The sequence below is a fragment of the Suricata suricatta genome, chromosome 4, assembly GCF_006229205.1.
Source record: "Suricata suricatta isolate VVHF042 chromosome 4, meerkat_22Aug2017_6uvM2_HiC, whole genome shotgun sequence".
NCBI classification, from domain to species: domain Eukaryota; kingdom Metazoa; phylum Chordata; class Mammalia; order Carnivora; family Herpestidae; genus Suricata; species Suricata suricatta.
In genome coordinates this window covers 157,131,666-157,150,915 of record NC_043703.1, presented here as the reverse complement: position 1 = coordinate 157,150,915, position 19,250 = coordinate 157,131,666, and the positions used below count along the sequence as shown (strand labels likewise).

The window sequence follows — 19,250 nt, the reverse complement described above, 5'->3', positions numbered from 1 at the left end:
TGTCCTCAGGAGGAGACAGTCCAGGCTTAGGAGCCGGCTTCTCTCCTCCTGGAGTTCTTCAGTCAGGTGAGACTTTCCTAATCAGGCCTCCTCAGAGAGTCTGGAGGATGTTGGGGTCTCTGACGAGATGCTTCTCGTGGCCCTTAGGTATAACCCGTTTCAGAGATGAAGGAAGGAGGCGCAGGGAGGTGAGACTTGGCCACAGCCCCTTGAGTCAGGGTGGGGACCTGAGTGGGGGTGAGTCTCCTCTTACAGACAGTGCCCTTGGCTTCAAGTGGGGACAGAGCATCTGAGGTCTGGGGTAGACCCAGGAGGAAGGTCCGTGTGGGTGTCCGTCCTCTGGGTCCTCCAAGGCCACCCCTCACCGCCTAGGGAAGTGGGTGAAGACATCGGTTACTTTTGGAATCTGTGTCTTCGGGCCCAGCTTCCCCCACCTGGTCTTTGGCTCATCCATTGATGCTGAGCCAGTCGCATTAAGTGTCTTATCTGAGGACGACGAGGTATTTCAGCAGGAGCCAGGCCTTTAGCGGAGGGGGACTGGCTGGTGCTCAGGTCCTTCCTCGGTGAGCAGTCCGTGAGACGCTGGGTGCACGCTGTGGGGCTGCGTGGTAGGCCCTTGCTGGGGTCTTGGATCCGGAGGGGAGGTTGCCTGTGTGGGGTGGGGAGTGGGGTGCCGGGCCCCCCTTAGTCTGTCTGCCCTCCACACCGCCTCCTGGGGGACAGCGGAGACCACCACACAGGGTCCCGTCTGCCCAGTTTCCCACGGGGCCTGAGGTCCACGGGGCTGCCATGAGCTGGCACATGGGCTGTGGGCACGCCTGGCTGGGATATTGTGTGCCGGGGGACCACGCTCCCCAGGGTCTCAACGGACTCCATGTGGGGAAGGACAGTCCCTCTTCAAGTGGCTGCTGTGCGGGCTGCGTCTCCTCCCCCGAATCCTTCTCCAAGCTCAGTAAGGCTAGCGCTTGGGGAAAGCCCACCGACTTTCACTGCCAGTGTGAACTAGAAGCCACCACTGCCCTGCTGCAGGGGTGAGACACAAGCTCTGAGAGGGTCTAGGAGGGCAAGACGTGCCCGGTGCCTGAGTGTCACTGGAGCCCTGAAAGCAGGGCGCTGTGGAACAGGTCAGGTCAGGGGGTTGGAAAGGAGAGGCTTTTGAGGGCGCTGGGGTGGGTGTGGGCTGAAGTGACACCCACTCTGTCCCTTCAGCAAGTCTTGGCTCTGTCACAGCTCAAATGAGTTGATGTTTACCCAGAGGTGGAATTTTGGTAAGGAAAATCCCCAGTGATGGTCAAGTGCAGGTGGTTTGCGCTGCCCGAACAGGAAGGGCGGGCTCCTCCACGAGGATCCTTCCCGGGGTGTGACTGACCGGCGTGTCCCCCCCCCCGACCCCCAGGCTCGGCACTGTGTGGTGAGTCCTCGGCTCAGCCTGGGCCCCCCTCGCAGGGGGAGCGGCCCCGATCACCGCAGCCCTGCGGCCTGTCAGACGAGGGCAGGGCCCCTGGGGAGAGACAGAGGCCCCACACCAGTCGGGGGCCGCCGCCGCCCGTCGTCAGCAGGCTCAGCCCCGGGCTGGCCGCCCCGCCGGACTCCGGCCTGAGGACCAGCCAGAGGAGTGTCCAGGTGTCGGTCCCCCCGGCGTCCTCCCAGCTGCCCTCCTCGGGCTCGTCCTCATCGGTGGCACCCGCTGCCGGCATGCCCGTCCTGCAGGCCCCTCAGTGCTCCCTGACCAAGGCCTGCCGCCAGCCGCCCATCGTCTTCCTGCCCAAGCTGGTGTACGACATGGTCACGGCCACCGACAGCAGCGGCCTGCCCAAGGCCGCCTCGCTGCTGCCCTCCCGCTCGGTCATGTGGGCCAGCTCCTTCCGCCCGCAGCTCAGCAAGACGATGACGTCCACGGAGCAGTCCCTGTACTACCGGCAGTGGACGGTGCCCCGGCCCAGCCACATGGACTATGGCAACCGCGCCGAGGGCCGCGTGGACAGCTTCCACCCGCGGAGGCTGCTGCTCAGCGGGCCCCCTCAGGTGGGTGCTGCCCTGTGGGGCCTGGGCTCCGTGGGGAGGTCTCAGGGTCTCACCCACGGGGCGGGTGTGGGGCCACCGCTGTCACGGCTTGCGATCCTACAGCGGGCCCTATTGAGGGCGGCTGGATGGAGGCCGAGCCCCGCCTCCTCCCCCCGCAGCTGGCGGACTTGGACCCTCTGACCTCAGTGTCTTGCCTATGTGACATGGGGGCAGGGCTTCTCCTTCCGACTGTGGCTATGCTTTTCCCCCCTTGGTTCTTTCACTGGGGCCCGTGGCCGGTCTGTGCCAGTTAGAGGCACACACGCCCCCCGCCCCGCCGCCGTCCCGGGTTCGCACTGGAAGATTTTGGTGGCCAACTCTCACCTCACTGTGGTTTCCTAACAATGAAAGGCCGTTCCACGTGTCAAGATGGCAGCCATCTGCCAAGTGTCCGGAGCATGTGAGGAAGACGCCGTCAGGTCTCCGAAGGGTCTTTGTCAGAACCCTGCTGGGGTCCAGGGTGGGCTCTGGCCTGGGGTCAAGTTCAGCCTCAGGGCTCCCCTGACACCCTGCGCAGGACCCGGGCTTCTGCGTGCCTCGGTGTCCTCGCCTAGGAATGATGTCAGAAACGCGAGCCTTGGGCGGGAAGACCCTCGCACCGGGGACCGGCCTGACCGTGTACTCGGTATCCCTGTCCCCATCAGTCCTGCCAGGGTCACAGTGCAGGAGGTGCTGCCTCCCACTCAGCGGATTAACGTCTTTATGATGAATCTGGCCCAAGAATACAGATCCCCAAAAAAAGGGTGTAAGAGCATTCATTTTAGAATCGTTTATGATAGTGAAAAAACCAACTGGAAACAACTTAAATTCCATTGGTCAGTTGGTTTAGTAAATTTGGGCACAGTTGTATCAGGCAGTTATTTCAGCCGTGGGAAGTTGGAGATGGAGGCCTAGGTACTACTGACACTGAGGTTTAAGATATTTAAGTTAAAAAATTTAAGTTACAGAACAGTATGCACATCATATAATATCAATTAGGGACAAAAAAGTATTAGTGTGTATGGGTACAACTTTTTGTGTGAAAATACCAGAAAAAATCCCTGGCTGCCCTTGGATTGTTATACGGAAAGAGACCAGGATTTCTGAACATTCTCTTTCATTGTCACTGTGTGGTTCTGGAATTTTTACAGGAACATGCATTGGCTTTAAAAATAAATTGTTTTTAAATGTTTATTTATTTTGAGGGAGAGAGAGTGCAAGCAGGGCAGAGTCAGAGAGAGAGGGAGACCCAGAATTTGAAGCAGGCTCCAGGCTCCGAGCTGTCAGCACAGAGCCTGACGCAGGACTTGAACTCGCAAACCGTGAGATCATGACCAGAGCCAAAGTCAACTGAGCCGCCCTGTTAACTTTATATAAACTCAAAAAAGGGGTCCTGGTTTCTCCGCACTGTCATGTTATTAGATATTCCAATCTCAAAAGAATGTGCCTATTGGATAGATGAAACGTAGTATATTATAGTTTTATTAAGGGTGCGTGTATCTTTATGTATTTCTTGGTCACTGCTGTTGTGTTCACAGGGGTTTTCTGCTATGAAAGCCATGTTTCTCATGTTTGCTTTTCCTTCGGGCGTCTGACATTCTCCGGTGGCTTTGCAGGAGCTCTTTAGAGATTACAGATTTCACCCTCTATCACATGTATCACAAATATTTTCTCCGGTTCCCCCAGCCGTAGTTCATTTTTCCTGACGTCATTTCTGTAGCATGGGCTACAAACCAGGCATTGAGTTGAGAACTCGGAAACCACGTTCCCGGAGTAACGGGGTGGGGGGTTGGCCCGCAGGTGCCCATTTGATCAACTGTGGCCAAAATGAACTAAGAGTGATGATGACATAGCCTGCCACAGGCTGAGGGGACAAGGACTCTAGGCTACAAGAAGGAAGAGCAGGAAGAAGAGAAGAATAATTTTATTTCTTCTCCTGTCTTAGCAGATGAGAAATGAGAGGCCAACCCTTTATGTGTTAAGATTTTATTCTTTTACTGTTGACATATTAAAAAAATTTTTTTATCATTTATTTTCGAGAGAGAAAGAGCACTAGCAGGGAAGGGGCAGAGAGAGAGGGAGACACAGAATCCGAAGCAGGCTCCAGGCTCTGCGCTGTCGGCACAGAGCCCAACGCGGGGCTCCAACTCACAGACTGCAAGATCATGGCTTCCACGGAAGTCTGAGGCTCAACTGACTTAGCCACCCAGGCGCCCCTCTTACTGCAGACATATTAACACAAGAATAGCAATCTGTAATTGTGCGAGATTCTCTTAGGACATTATTAAGCTTTATATTGGCAGTTCACTTTTTGAAGCAACCTTTCTTCAGTTCGTGATAGAGTCCTATTTCTCTGTTTTTAAAAAATTTTTAATGTGTATTTTATTTATTTATTTTTAATTTTTTAAATGTTTATTATTATTGAGACAGAAACAGAGCATGAAGGGGTGGGCAGAGAGAGAGAGGGAGATATGTATATATTATTGAGACAGAAACAGAGCATGAAGGGGTGGGCAGAGAGAGAGAGGGAGATGTAGAATCTGAAGCAGGCTCCAGGCTCTGAGCTGTCAGCAGAACCTGATGTGGGGCTCAAACCCACGAACCATGGGATCATGACCTGAGCCGAAGTCAGACACTTAACCAGCTGAGCCACCCAGGTGCCCCAATGTTTGTTTATTTTTGAGAGAGAGAGAAACAGAGTGTGAGTGGGGGAGGGGCAGAGAGAGAGGGGGACAGAATCTGAAGCAGGCTCCAGGCTCTGAGCTGTCAGCATGGAGCCTGACACACGGTTCAAACTCACAAACCATGAGTTTGTGACCTGAGCCGAAGTCAGATGCTTAACCAACTGAGCCGCCCAGGTGCCCTGAAGTCCTGTTTCTAACAGCGTAGAAAACATGGCTGATTAAAACTAGAGACTCATTGCCGTGATTTATAAGCAGGCGGGTCTGCCGCTCATGGAAGTCCCTCTGGCCTGCCATGCTTCTTGGGGCCACATTTCCTCTCAAATGGCTTTGCATCCCCTGGGCTCTTGCTTTAAATTAGGTGACTGACATCTATGAAAGACACGGGTGGCGCAAGGTTGGTCCAGTGCTCTGGCCAGTGCCTGCACGTAGACGGGCGTGCTGACCATGGGCTCCAATTTTAATGTCATCACAGATTGGGAAGACAGGTGCCTACTTGCAGTTCCTCAGTATTTTGTCCAGAATGCTCATCCGGCTGACAGAAGTGGATGTTTACGACGAAGAAGAGATCAATATCAGTGAGTTGTGCATTGGTGACCCTTGGGGTTGGAATCCTCTTTCATCGGTTTCTCAAGGGACTTTGTGTCTTTTGCCCTCCAGATGGAATTCTCAGATCAGTGACCACGCTCACTCCCGGGGCCTTATGGGGTGCTCTTCTCTCTCCCTTGTCTGTAGCCATCTTGCTCAATATCAGAACAGTGCCCGGGAGGCCTTCATGGGGATAGAATTACTCCACTAAAAATAATCGCTGTTTATGGAGTATCTTCCAAGGTCAAGCACCATGCTGGACACTTTACAGAAATTGCCACATTTAATTGTCTGCACATCACCATGAGAATAATTGCTTATTTCCTGCGCAGTACCACGTTCAGGAGCCCAGGTGGGAGATGGCAGGGCTGGACCTGCACTGGATTTGATTGCTGCCTTCAAAAGCAATCGAAGTTTCTCCATCCCGGTTATCCCTCCCGGGAGGTCCCCACTCACGCAGCTGGGTGCATAGGTCATTATCTTAGGGCAAAATCGAAGTATTTGTTACGTGGTGGGGAGAGCCTTTTCTCCTTATTCTCAGAACAGAATTTGCCCTGGTTAAGGTCGGGCTCTCTTTGAGCAGCTGCTTTACGCTCCATGGCCTCTGCACACGTACCTTCAGCGGCTCGTGAACTTGGCCTAGTGAGTGAATCTGTTGCTTTGGGAATTAAAATTTGCGTGAGGAGGCCCGGTCTGTGTTGCAAAGAGAGGGAACCAGTAAGTTGCACTGCAGCTAAATGGTACTCCTTTTTATTTGTTTTTGTGAAGGGTACAACCTGATGGTTTGATACACATGTACATTGTGAAATCAACACTACAGTCAGGCTAGTTGACACATTCGTAGTTACCATGTTCACTGCAGTGTGATTCACAGTGGGCAAGATACACAGGCAACCTTATGTTGTCCATTGATGGATAAATGCCCATCAGCAGGTGAATGGGTAATGAAAAGTGTGGTAGATGCACGCAGTGGAGTATTATTCAACTTTGGAAGAAAGTCTCACTGTTTGCAAACACAACACTTCTTTAGATGCTCTTGACCGTGTTTGAGTTTTAGTTTGAAGAAAACTTGGAACCTAGGCAGCCCATTCAGCCCTTAGTCTTTCCTTTGAAGGAAAAGGAGAGAGGCTCTTCATCCCACCTCTGAGCTTTCACACTACCCCCCCCCCCAGTTTGGAACGTTATTTCAGATGAAAATCAGCAGCCCTGTTGCGTCTCTGTGTCCTCACTTCCTTGGCTACCCCAATGATAATGACAGGATTTGAACCCAGCTTTGTTAAACTTCAAACCCCATTTTATTGGTTTCTCTCTTATTGCCTTGGTTTTCTCTGGCAAAACACGGGATAATTTCTGTTTTATGGAGCATTGTGAAGAATGAATGATGCTCTATGTGTGAAGCCTTGATCACCTACTAAATGTGCAATAAACATGCCTCTTTTCTTCCTTTCTTCCCCTCCCTCCGTTCCTTCTCTTTCTTCTAGATAGGTACTCTGCCCATGTGTACATATCCTAGATATAAAATCAATATGTTACATACTTTGAGTTGGACCAACTAGACCTTTTTTGCTTTTTGAGCCAGCGAGCATTTAGTGTGAGCATCATAGACTATGCCAGTTATGATGTAAGATGGTATGTGGCAAAGATGGAGTTTGGGCCATGAGTAATGTTGGCATTCAGAAGGGTGGATCCGATGGGCCCAAACACTTAGAAGAGGCTTTCAAGAGGTTCAGTGACAGGAGGTGGCCATATTGGCCATGTAGGTTTTAGATCAAAGACAACGAGAACTGTGTGAGGTTCCGCTGGCGTTGGGAGCCGGTATGTGCTGGGGGGAAGCGCAGAGCAAGCGGTAGGTATATTGGGAGGGGCTGAAATCAATATAGGAGCCAGAAAAGCCAACCCATCCCATGGGAAACATAGCATAGGCTGGTCCTCTGGTCAAGACGTAGACCCAGAGGCACCTCTTACTCCTTTAGAACAATCCTGAGAATGCTGTATGTCCTGGGAGCTTTCGAGATACAGGAGCACCCCCCAGTAGCCCGTAGACTCCGTGACATCGCCCTTGGACACATTTAAAAACCAGTCATTCTCAGGGCACCTGGGTGGCTCAGCTGGTTAAGCATCCAGCTTTGGCTCCAGTCATGATCTCACCGTTCGTGAGTTGGAGCCCCGCGTCAAGCTCTGTGCTGACAGCTCTGAGCCTGGAGCCTGCTTCGGATTCTATATCTTTCTCTCTCTCTGCCCCTCCCCAGCTCACACTCTGCCTCTCTCAAAAGTAAAATATAAAAACATTTAAAAAAACTAAAAAAACCTCAGTCATTCTCACTTCCTAGTTTATCACCTGTGTGTGTTTCCAACCATCTTATAGACCTCAGAGAGGAATCAGATTGGCATTACCTGCAGCTCAGTGACCCCTGGCCAGACCTGGAGCTGTTCAAGAAGTTGCCTTTTGACTACATTATCCATGACCCAAAGTATGAGGACGCCAGTCTGATCTGTTCCCACCTTCAGAGCATGAAGTGCGAAGGTGAGCCTTCCAGATCTCTTGCTCCACCTTCTTCCAGGCTCTGGGGTTGAGCCTCTCAAAGGGCCGGGCTGAACTGTGTCGGCGGTGAGCTCAGTTGTGTGGTGGTGATTGGCAGTGCCTGGCAGGGAACTGAGGTCACTGCCCCACCGGGCAAGGAAGGGCAGGCTCGAAGCCCAGTGTGCTGACCGTGATGCGTGCTCTCCTGGTGAGTTGTTACTGTCAGAATGTCCTCAAGGCTCTGGTTAAGAGACGCTAAAAGACACGGATGTTTATTTATGAATTTGCGTTGTCATAATGAAATGCACACATTGCCCTATCCACCCTCCATGTCTTGTTTTCTCTCTCCTCCTCTGGGACCACCGACTTGCACAGTATGATGACCCTGCGGGGTTTCAGGGTTGCCTTTGGCAAACATCGAGGCATAGGTGGCCAGAATGATATTAAGCACTGACTAGAGGAGTTTGGTGAGCGGGAAGGAGAGGAAGATACTCACCAGTCCCCATGTCCAACCCAAACTGAATCTTCCTCGAATCATTGTCACCAAACGACCCTTCACATGGATCAGTCTCTCATCAAAGTCTTAGTATTAAAGTCTTCATCTTGCAAAGTCCCTTGGGAAAAAAAAAGGGAATTCCTCTGTGTGCAGGTCTGCATAAGAAGTTGGTAACCCATTTGCGTTGTCACGTAGCGAGTCCTTAAATATGTGCCTACAAGATACTTGTGGATCCGTTAGTAAGACCCCTTGTGAACATGGTCTGTTGGTTTCTCCCGCTGAATCTCTGTTTCTGACCAGCCGAGTCACCTCGGGGCCTAAGCAGGTGGCGTCGCACAAAATCCCATCACAGCCTTTCAGTTCCTTTCACTCCGAGCAGGGCGGTGGAGAGAACACTTGTGTAACGCGGGGTTTCCTGCAGACAGGGGGACGCCCCGGAAGCCAGAGGAGCTCTACGTGCGGCGGCAGACGGCGCGGATGAGGCTGTCCAAGTACGCAGCGTACAACACGTACCACCACTGCGAGCAGTGCCACCAGTACATGGGCTTCCACCCCCACTACCAGGTAGGCGGCGGGGCGCACAGGCCCGCGGCCCTTCCGCACGGCGCGCCGTGGCTAACACCAGTGGCCTGGTCTCTTCGTGTTTTCATTCCGGTGGGGTTGGGTGCGCAGGAAGTTCTGGAAGCCCTTGCTTCCTGATTTCTAACTTATATCTTCAGTTCCCTTCAATAATCTGGGAAGCTATTGCCGACACTACAGAAACCTTTACTTTCCTGGGATTACGCATTTACCAGCAGCAACGTTCACCGACTGCAGATGTCTTAGTTTTCTTTACCGCCTCGCAGTTTCCGAAGTTAGCTCAGTGCCGCAGACACAGAGCGCATTGACACCCGTCACGGACGTGAATGAGCCTCGTCCACATAGTCGAGACTCGTAGCCTAGGGATGGAGAGATGTGCATGCGCAGAACTTCAGGGCCACGTAAAGCTGGCAGGAAACGCGGTGATGTTGACACACGGAAATTATTTGGCGAAAGAGATAGGAATGTGCACTTCCCGGGCACCCTCTACCCGCCAGGCCATGCGCTAGCCACATTTGCTATGTCCGTACTTCCTCGAACCTTTCTATTTTTGTTTGTTTGTTTGTTTGAGAGAGAGGGAGGGAGTGAATGTGGGAGGGGCAGAGGGAGAGAGAGAGAGAGAGAGAGAGAGAGAGAGCGCATCTCAAGCAGGCTCCATGCCCAGTGCGGAGCCCGATGTGGGGCTCAACACCGGACTGTGAGATCATGACCTGAGCCAAAATCAGGAGTCAGACGCTCAACTGACTAAGCCACCCAGGCGCCCCTTCCTCTAACCTTTTTACGTCATAGACGGTGATATTTACCCCAGACACTGGGGTAAATGGATTAAGCCTGTTGCCCGTGGGCTCTGCCTCTCTCGTGTTCTGGCTGGTCACCCGCAGGTCACCGTGTTCAAGCCACACCTACAATTCATTCAAAGTATACCGGATAGGGAACTGTCCTGTCTAATTTTTTATTCCCACTAAAACCCCACAAGGAAATAGTATGATCCCCATTTTATAAATGAACATACTGTCTTGGGCAGGGAGCAGAGAAGAGGGTTTTGAAGAATCAGTAAGAATTTGCCAAGGGGCTGGGGCAGACAGCAGCATGTGCGAGGGGCCTGGGACAGAGGCGTGTGCAATAGAGGGAGGCGGGGGTCTCTAGGGGAATTAGAAGGGGTTTCCGTCGAGCAGCCCTGGACCATAAAGTGCAAGGGGTGGGTGGGCCCAGGAGAGGACGCTGGGGTGGCGGGGCAGGGAGGCATCGCCGAAGTCCCCAGGTGCCGTGGGGAGGGTGGGATGGGGACTTCTGCGGGGAGAACCGCATGGGACGGTCTGATGTGGGCCGCGCTGCATTCTGCATAGTCTCTTAGTGGCCTCGTGGAAGTTCACAGAGGACCCGCGAGGCTGGTCATGTAGAAGCAGAGAGCAGGTGTGGTTTTACGTGCAGCGTTTGTTTTCATGTCAGGCCTAAGCCGGTCAAAGGGACGAGGGAGCTGGAGCCGGCGCGCGGAGAGCTCATGCCCTCGGCTGCTTCCAGAAGGGCCTGCGGTGGCCTGAGCCCTGGCTTGCAGTGCCCGTCCCTTTTGCAGAGGGGCACCACGGACGGGCTTTAATATTCCCACGTCTGCCCGGCCTGGAGCTCAGCCATCACTGAAGCGCATCCTCTTCTTTCAGACCGATTTTTTTTTCAACTATGCAATTTTATTGTAGACAACATTAGAAAATACATATGAGTGGTTATTATTAAAAAGAATAATCCTTTTTGCTCCAGATAAACTGTCCTAACGTTTTTTTCCCTTGGAGATGAAGTTTGTCTCTCAAATTGGAGAATACACGAGAGCATTTTCTTAATGTTGACATTAAAGAACCGGAGGAGACCCATGGGTTCAGTCCTGGTCACCACAGTCGGCGTCTGCAGTGGGTTAACGGAACCGAGCGCGGGAGACCCTGGCGCGGCTGTTCAGGGTGCTCGGATCTGGGGCCCACGGCTGCAGCGGCCTGGAACCCGGCCTCTGTGGAGTGCTGAGGGCTCCCTGCCGGCCTCTCTGTGCCCCCGTTCGCCCTGGAGCCTCTTCCCTCCTCTCGGGGCTCCCTGATCTGTTTTATGAAAGTTCCTCAGTTACACCCTCCTTTGTTCCCTCCCCAGCTCAAAAATCTATTTCTGTCTCATCTCTGCCCTCAAAGGGCTTTGGGGCTCTAGAGAAGCCACCGTAGGAGTTTACAGCCCGGGTGTCCCAGCCTGTGTCCGCCCCCTCCAGGCCTTGGGGATTCGCAGGAGTGCCCTGCACATACTGCCTGCAAGCCTGGGGAGGGCTCAGGGAAGGCCCCTCTGGATGCCTGAGCTGGCACCTGGCGGAGGCCTGGGCAGAGCACGTGGCAGGTGCCCGCAGACACGGGGTGAGGGGATGCTGAGGCTACACCCCGCAGAAGTGTGCGTGTGCGTGCAGTTATTCATAGTTTTATTAATAAGGCTCTACGCACAATACCTGTGATGGGAAAAGACATTTACCAGAATTAAACAATGAGACGTGTCGTGTGAATGCTTTAGTTGGTCACCCAGCACCAGTCCAGAAAGGGTCGGTGCCGGAGCTCCAGTGGCGCAATCGGTTAGCGCGCGGTACTTAATACAGAAAAGGTCGGTGCCTAAAGTGACGTCACTGGGTAGGGCAGGATCAGAATGAGGGGTGGGAAGGGACTGGAGCCCAGTGGGCGTGGCCTCGGGTGAGTCTGCGCATTGGACCACGGCCAGCCCGTGGATTTCCCGAGCTTTGGGGCAGGTGGCAGTGACCTTTGTGTTGTCACGGCCACGGCGGGCCTGGGTTCTTCAGGGAGGTAAGGCCGGACTCTGATGACAAGCTCTGTCCTCTCCCCTCACACCTCAGCTCTATGAGTCCACCCTGCACGCCTTTGCCTTCTCTTACTCCATGCTAGGAGAGGAGATCCAGCTCCACTTCATCATCCCCAAGTCCAAGGAGCACCACTTTGTCTTCAGCCAACCCGGAGGCCAGCTGGAGAGCATGCGGCTGCCCCTCGTCACAGACAAGGTACCGGCTCTGAGTGCATGGGTCCCCAAAGTGGCTGCAGGTGACTGGCGTGTGATTGAATGTGGAGAAGGCTGAGCGTGAGGGTAACTCCGTCGAGTTCGAGCCTCACTCTCTGGTTTTCTGGCTTTCTGGTTGTGTTAGCTGACTTGTCACTGAATGTTACTGAGCCTCAGTTTCCTCATCTTGTGGCCGGAGGCAGCAGCCACTCTTGCAGGAGCTCCTTGTGAGCATTATTGGAATGACCGACATGAGGCACCTTGCACAGTGCCTGCACGAAGGCAGGTGCTGAGTAGGTGTTCGTCGCTTCCCCGTCTTGTCTTGAATGAGCCATTGTGGAACATTTTAGACGTTTATTTATTTATTTTGAGGGTGAGAATGAGCAGGGGAGGGGCAGACAGAGAGGAAGACAGAGAATCCCAGGCAGGCTCTGCACTGTCCACATAGAGCCTGATGTGGGGCTCGAGACCATGAACTGTGAGATGGTGACCTGAGCTGGAATCAAGAGTCCGATGCTCCCCGGGCTGAGCCACTCATGCGACCTGTTGTGGAATATTTTAAACAGGCCGAGGTGGTAGAATAATGACTCCCTGAGGGTCCCTTACGCAGCTGCAAGGACTGCTCTCTCACGGCTGGCCTTCTCTTCTGCCTTCCTCCATTATTTGGAAGCGAATCCTGGATGGTGTGTTACATCATCCACAAAAGATAAATTCCCTCTCTTTGGATGAGGTCATTCTTAATAACCTATTGTTTCTGTGACCAGCACGCTTAGAGGCCCTCCTCCTGGGAGGCTTGCTGCCTCCCTCTAACCCCGGCCCACGTGAACCTTGTGTGGGATGCTGCCTTTCCTTCTCCAGAGGGCCAATACCGTAGGGCTGAGTAGCCTTCCAGACCTGGGGGTCTTTTACCAAGCACTGGAAACAGTTGTGAAGAACCATGGGGGCCTCTGTTATGGGGTGTCTCCTACCCCGTGGGCTGGGGCAGGCCGTTGCATGGGTGAAGACTTCTCTGTTCCCCCTCCCCTCGCTGTTCCAGCCAGTTCCGACCAGAACTGGTTATGGGCACCACGTGCATCGCAGCTTTGTGGCAGGTGCTCTGGGGAATTCAGAGGGAGTGGAAGACCTCGCTTGGCCAGGAACCCCTTTTTGTTGAGAGAAGAGGGCAATAGGAAATAGGAAAACCTAGTTATTTATGTAAAAGATTCACCACCTGAGTGTATTAGGAGCTAGGCTGCATGGATAAGGGAGTGAGGGTTTAAATCATCCCGAATAGTATACACTCAGCATGTATTCAGTGCTGACATGGGAGGCGATGCCTTCGGGTAGCTGATACACGCTGGCGGGTTTAGGTTCTATAATCATTCCCAAACAAGCACTTCCTCAGCCTCTGGTTCTTCGGGCTTTGGTCCGCTGTGTGGTTATGTAACACGGCTTGGTCGCGCTCGCTCGTGCGTGTGTGGTTAGCCACCAGGTCGGCTGGGGGCTAGCTGGGTGAGGGTCACCTCAGGGGGATGCCCCCTGCGGTCTCTCCTGGCCCGGCGGGTAGCCCCAGCTCATCCCCAGGAGGCTTTGAGAGAGGGCCAGGCTGAGTGTTTGCTTCATTTTTTTGGTAAAAGCAAGTCCCGGGGTTAAGCTGCATTTAGTGAGTGTAGAAATGGGCTCCATCTTCTGATGGAAGATGCCACAAAGTCCCGTTTCAAAGGGAGGGGAATGATTGTGCCCATATTTACAGACACCTTCCCTCGTCATTGCTCTGCTTTCCAGAGTCACGAATATATAAAAAGTCCGACATTCACGCCAACAACTGGCCGTCACGAACACGGACTCTTTAACCTGTATCATGCCATGGATGGTGCCAGCCATTTGCATGTGCTGGTCGTCAAGGAGTATGAAATGGCCATTTATAAGAAGTACTGGCCCAACCACATCATGCTGGTGCTCCCGAGTGTCTTCAACAGCGCTGGAGTCGGTAGGTGTTTGTTAACGCGCCCTCCTTGGTAAAATTCTGCGAACGGAGACTTTGGGAGAATATCCTACAGATGAACGTGCTAAACATTTTTCGTCAGGCGTTTTCATTTTTAAAGCTGTATTCTTATTCGACGTTTGGTTGCTGATTTAATTCACATTGTCAATGATCAGAAAGCAAGGATAAGCAGACAAATGTGTGTACAGATTGGTGAAGGAGATTAGGACCATTGGGGGCTGGCTGGTCGTGGGCTGGGTCCTGGATGAGCCGTTCCAACTCCAGCTGGGGCCTTTGTCCTGGGTAGATGTGCGTGTAGGAGAGACCCGAGAGTGGGCGTGTCCTGTGTAACTGTCCCTGTAGGAGAGACCTGAGAGTGGGTGTGTCCTGGGCAGATTTTCGTGTAGGACAGACCCGAGAGTGGGCCTGGTTTGCCCATTTCAGGCGCTGCCCACTTCCTGATCAAGGAGCTATCTTACCACAATCTGGAGCTGGAGAGGAACCGGCAGGAGGAACTCGGGATCAAGCCACAGGACATCTGGCCTTTCATTGTGATCTCAGATGACTCCTGCGTGATGTGGAATGTGGTGGATGTGGACTGTGGGGGGGAGAGAAGCAGGTGAGATGCTTCCCCTGACCCTGGGAGGAACATGAGCCTGTTTCTTTTTTCTTTTTTTAATATATATTTATTTAGTTTTTTGGAGAGAGATTGAGCAGGGGGAGGGGCAGAGAGAGTGGGGGACAGAGGATCCAAGCAGGCTCTGCGCTGACAGCAGAGAGCTGGACGTGGGGCTCGAACTCACGAACCGCGAGATCCTGACCTGAGCTGAAGTTGGACATCAACTGATTGAGTCACCCAGGCGCCCCAAAGCTGATCCTTTTCAGTGGGGGGTTCTTAGCTACCTTCTGAGTACATCGGGGACACCGTATCTTAGAAGGCATGGCGTGTGCCACACAGGACCCTGTGTGTCGCGGCCTCATGTTCCAAGCTCAGCGTAGTTTTGCGTTTTCATTTTTTTTTAAGTTTCTGATATTTTATTTATTTTCGGGGGGAGGAGCAGAGAGAGAATCTCAAGCAGGCTCCACACTGTCAGCGCAGAGCCCGATTTGGGGGCTCAGACTCACAAACCATGAGGTCATGACCTGAACCGGAATCAGGAGTGGAACATGTAACTGACTGAGCCCCCCAGGTGCCCCTTGAGTTTTTAACTTTTTAAAGCTTTTATTGGTATATAACACATCCAGAAAATCACAGTACATATTCAGTATAAAATATCTACAGAAAGTATGCTACGTGTCCAGAAATTTTCACATATTCGTCACCCATTTAACCAACTCCTGTTTGAAGTTTGAAGACATGGAACATCACCAGCGCCCCAGAAATTCCCGCCTGCAGCCTTCCCCCCTCCCCCCCCCGCCCCGCCCCCAGGCCAGCTCCAAACACCCAGCTGTACTTTAGTTTCTGCGTGGCATTCGGGTAACAACTAAAATCTTTTGGGGGTTCTAGTTTCCTTGTCTTTCAACGGGGCACTAATGCCCGTGCTCAAGGCTGTTGTGGGGGTACCCGGACTCTGAAAGGTGTGCCTGGAGGTGGGACGTAGCGGGCATAAGGTGGGGAAGAGGCAGTAGATACAGACCCCACACATCGCTGGTAGAATATTTCCCTCTGTGATGTTCGTCACGTGAGTGTTTCAACTTAGCGCTCGCTGCCTGACAACCTCTGATTATGTTTGGCTTTTTTTTTTTTTTAAGAACATTAGGTTTCCGCACCCCTTTTATGTTAGTGGTCCCCTCCTGTGACGAGGACCACTAGTCCCTGTTCTTCTAGAAGGGAATGTGTCCTGGATGATAGAGCTGCCGTGGTCTGTGGGAGGCAGTCTGCTTTGCTCGCAGGATTCTTCCTGATGCTCTTCCAAAGGCAGGGGCTCGGCCAGGGGCTTGAGACAGGGAGAGGACCGAGCCTTCATTCTGCCTTCCCGAGTTCCGTTCTGAAGCAGCAGTGAATGCCTTGGAGTGTCCGGGCTGGCCAGGGCCCTGGAGAGTTTATTTAAGCCCCTGGGTTGGGGAAAGAGCAAGCTAGGGTCTAGAATTGTTGAGCTGCCTGCTGGGGCCCAGCTGCTAGCCCTGGAGTCCTCCCGCCAACCTCCTCCCTGGTCATCAGGCATCTTCACAGTCCCTCAGACAGTGGCAGGCGGGGTGGGGGGTGACCACACACTACCCCCTTCCGTGCCATTCCTTCACTGGAATTCACAGCAGAAAGCCTCCCTCTCCCCACCATTTTACCCTCAGGTCTGCTAATGGGAAATGCCATGGTTTAGCAGGATGGGGAGAATGTAGACAGTGCTGTTCACGTCCAAGCTCTGCAGAGTGACACTGGGCAAGTTACTCAGAGCCCCTTTTCCCCATTTGTAAAATGGGGGTGGTAGGTCTAGGTCGTGAGGTTGCTGTGAGAATACATAGTAGATGTGACCTGCTCAGCCTGGCGCCTGGCACTCGAGGGCGGTGGGGGGGTGATGGACGTCACCTCCGCCAGCCCTGCCCAGCACGTAAGCGTTCGGTCCGGGGGGCCCGGGGGCCGTTCGCCCATCAGCTTGGGGACGTCCGCCTCCCTCTTTTGAGCAGGGAGTTTTCCTGGGCAGAGAGAAACGTGTCTTTGAAGCACATCATGCAGCACATCGAGGCGTCGCCCAACATCACCCACTACGCCCTGATCGGCATGCGGAAGTGGTCCAGCAGGACCGGGAGCGCCCAGGTGCGCGAGCCCTTCTCCCGCTGCCACGTGCACGACTTCATCGTTCTGAACGTGGACCTGACCCAGAACGTGCAGTACAACCAGAACCGGTGAGTCCCGCCCCTTCCCCCCACCCCCCTGCCCGTGGCCATCGGCGCAGCCTGGTCCAGTGCCTGCTCAGAGGGGTGGCCTCAGGCCTGGGGACGGCTGCCTCTCCTCTCTTCTCCCCTCCCCTGTGGGGCCAGTGAGCCGGAGGCTTCCTGCCCGGGACACTGCCCTGGCCCTGCTTTCAGCCCTCAGGTTTTGGGGTTTTTTAAATGTATATTTATTTCTTTTAGAGAGAGAGAGAGAGAGATTAAGTGTGTGCGCATGCACCCAGGCGCACACACATGAGCAGGGGAGGGGCAGAGCAGGAGAGAGAATCCCAAGCAGGCTCTGTGCTGATAGCGGAGGGCTCAGTCCCACAGACTTTGAGATCATGACCCGAGCTGAAATCCGTCTTCAGTTTTTTAAAAGAAATTTTGTTTCATAGGGGCGCCTGGGTGGCTCAGTTGGTTGAGTGTCTGACTCTTGATTTTTGGCTCGGGTCATGATCTCATGGTTTGTGAGTTTGAGCCCCCCATTTTTCTCTTCCTCTCTCTCTGCCCTTTATGTGAGTGTGCTCGTGCATGCTCTCTCTCAAGATAAATGAACTTTGTTTATTTTTAAAACATTTTTTTATGTTTATTTATTTTTGAGAGAGAGACACACACACAGCATGAGCAGGGGAGGGGCAGAGAGAGAGGGAGACAGAATCCGAAGAGACTCCAGGCTCTGAGCTGTCAGCACAGAGCCCAACACAGGACTTGAACTCATGAACCATGAGATTAGGATCTGAGCTGAAGTCGGAGGCTAAACAGACCAAGCCACCCAGGCGCTTCCTTTTTTTCTGTCGTTGTTTTGAACAAATACATGAAATGGTGTTTGTGAAGTCCCTCACACGGTGCCTTGTAGCATCTGATCAACCAGTGGTAGTCCTGTAGTTGAAGCCTTGGGTGTACGTGGCCTGACCTGGTACAGGCACGTTTGTTTTGTCTTATTTATAAGCGGCTGTGGAGTGAGGTCTTTGAGGTAGGAACAAGCCCCCAACAAGGATGCACTTGCCATGTGGCTGCTGGGGGCGTGTCGGGGGCGTGGACTGCATCCAGCCCTATGTGCTCCCTTCTCTGCTGCTGAGCAGGTTCATGTGTGACGACGTGGACTTCAACCTGCGGGTGCATAGCGCCGGCCTCCTGCTGTGCCGGTTCAATCGCTTCAGTGTGATGAAGAAGCAGATCGCTGTGGGCGGGCAGAGGGCCTGCCACATCACGTCCAAGGTGAGTGCGCCCGCGCGGCTGCAGTGGTGTGGGAGCTGGTGGGGAGGCCAGGCCGTGGGGTGGCCTTGACCGCTGGCAGTGTTCGGAAAGGTCTTGAAGTGGGAGCCTTGGGAAGGGAAGCATGTGTCGGGATTCTCTCCTGATCTCTGGTTCTAACCAGTACCCGGTTCGCACCCCACCAGCCTTCCCGTGAGCGCTTGCCTGCCCGCACGTCCAGGGCTGTGCTCTGTGTTCACTATTCTGGCTTCTCTGCTGGACCGAGCTCCTGGGGACTGGGGCGCCGTGCTCATCACTGGGCCCCTGGACAGCGCCTGGCTAGTTAACCAAATTGCACCGGCAGGCTGGTCTGGTAGCCGTGTTGTGTGTGTGCGAGCCAGCCTCTGGGTGAGGAGAGACATGGTCTGCTGAGGTCAGTGCTGGCTGCAGAACTTTGGGTGGAAAGTCCTAGCAAACCCTCCGAGGTCTGGTCTTCCAGGAAGACGTACAGGGCTGCATCTCTCTGCCCGAAGGTTCTCTCCCATCCATGGGTGGGAGCCCCATTCTCTGCTTTTTACCTCCATTTCCCTTGAACTTTGCCCTGGCGATGGCCACATCAGCCAGTCCCAGGGACTCTTCCGGCCTCCGTCCTGCCCCATCTCCACTCACCGCTTATGTGGTTGGTCGCTTATCCTGAGCTGTGCCAGGTCTGAATTCAGACGCCAGTCCCAAAGTTCCACCCACCTGCCCCTTCCTGCCAGCAGGGCGGGGAGCCTTCTCTGAGAAGAAAGTCCATCCTCACGTCTCTTAAAAAGTAGCAAGACCAAGAGAAGGTCCGTGCTTCCTGAACTCAGCAAGCATTTAATTAAGTCCTACCCTCCCCCACCATTGAGACTTCTTACTGAAGCTGTGTTAGGTTTATAGTTTAATTTTTAAAATTCTGATATGGGCCACATTGTCTATCAAAGGTACTGTTGTATTTTTAAAACTGATTTTTCTTGATGCTTCTCAGTGCAATTTTCTAGCTCTAGATATTTTATCTGTATTCCTGTTTTGAGCATCTTCTTTTCTGCTAGATTTAATTGCCTGTTGGTTAGGTATAAGAGAGATAGAACATTTGACAATCTTTCATCTGAATGAAATAACGTATTTTCATTTACTTGTTATTTACTGAGCACGCAGTCCCTTCACTTGGTGTAGCCTTGCAGCAGAAGTAAATGTTAAATACATAGTGTCCTTGGGACTAGCACCACGAGAGTAATGTGTATCACTGGGACCTAACCTTGAGAAGGG

The 19,250-nt window shown here is 53.1% G+C and overlaps 1 protein-coding gene across 1 annotated transcript in view; it reads left to right on the top strand.

The window, feature by feature from the left end:
* GREB1 (growth regulating estrogen receptor binding 1) overlaps positions 1 to 19,250 on the top strand; it is a 73,724-nt gene that overhangs the window by 49,632 nt on the left and 4,842 nt on the right. The window contains exons 21-29 of the mRNA XM_029936363.1: positions 1,397 to 2,025; positions 5,200 to 5,302; positions 7,678 to 7,836; positions 8,751 to 8,893; positions 11,775 to 11,936; positions 13,697 to 13,901; positions 14,340 to 14,514; positions 16,518 to 16,736; positions 17,846 to 17,981. Coding sequence (XP_029792223.1) covers positions 1,397 to 2,025; positions 5,200 to 5,302; positions 7,678 to 7,836; positions 8,751 to 8,893; positions 11,775 to 11,936; positions 13,697 to 13,901; positions 14,340 to 14,514; positions 16,518 to 16,736; positions 17,846 to 17,981 — 1,931 coding nt within the window. The remainder of the gene's footprint in view (positions 1 to 1,396; positions 2,026 to 5,199; positions 5,303 to 7,677; positions 7,837 to 8,750; positions 8,894 to 11,774; positions 11,937 to 13,696; positions 13,902 to 14,339; positions 14,515 to 16,517; positions 16,737 to 17,845; positions 17,982 to 19,250) is intronic.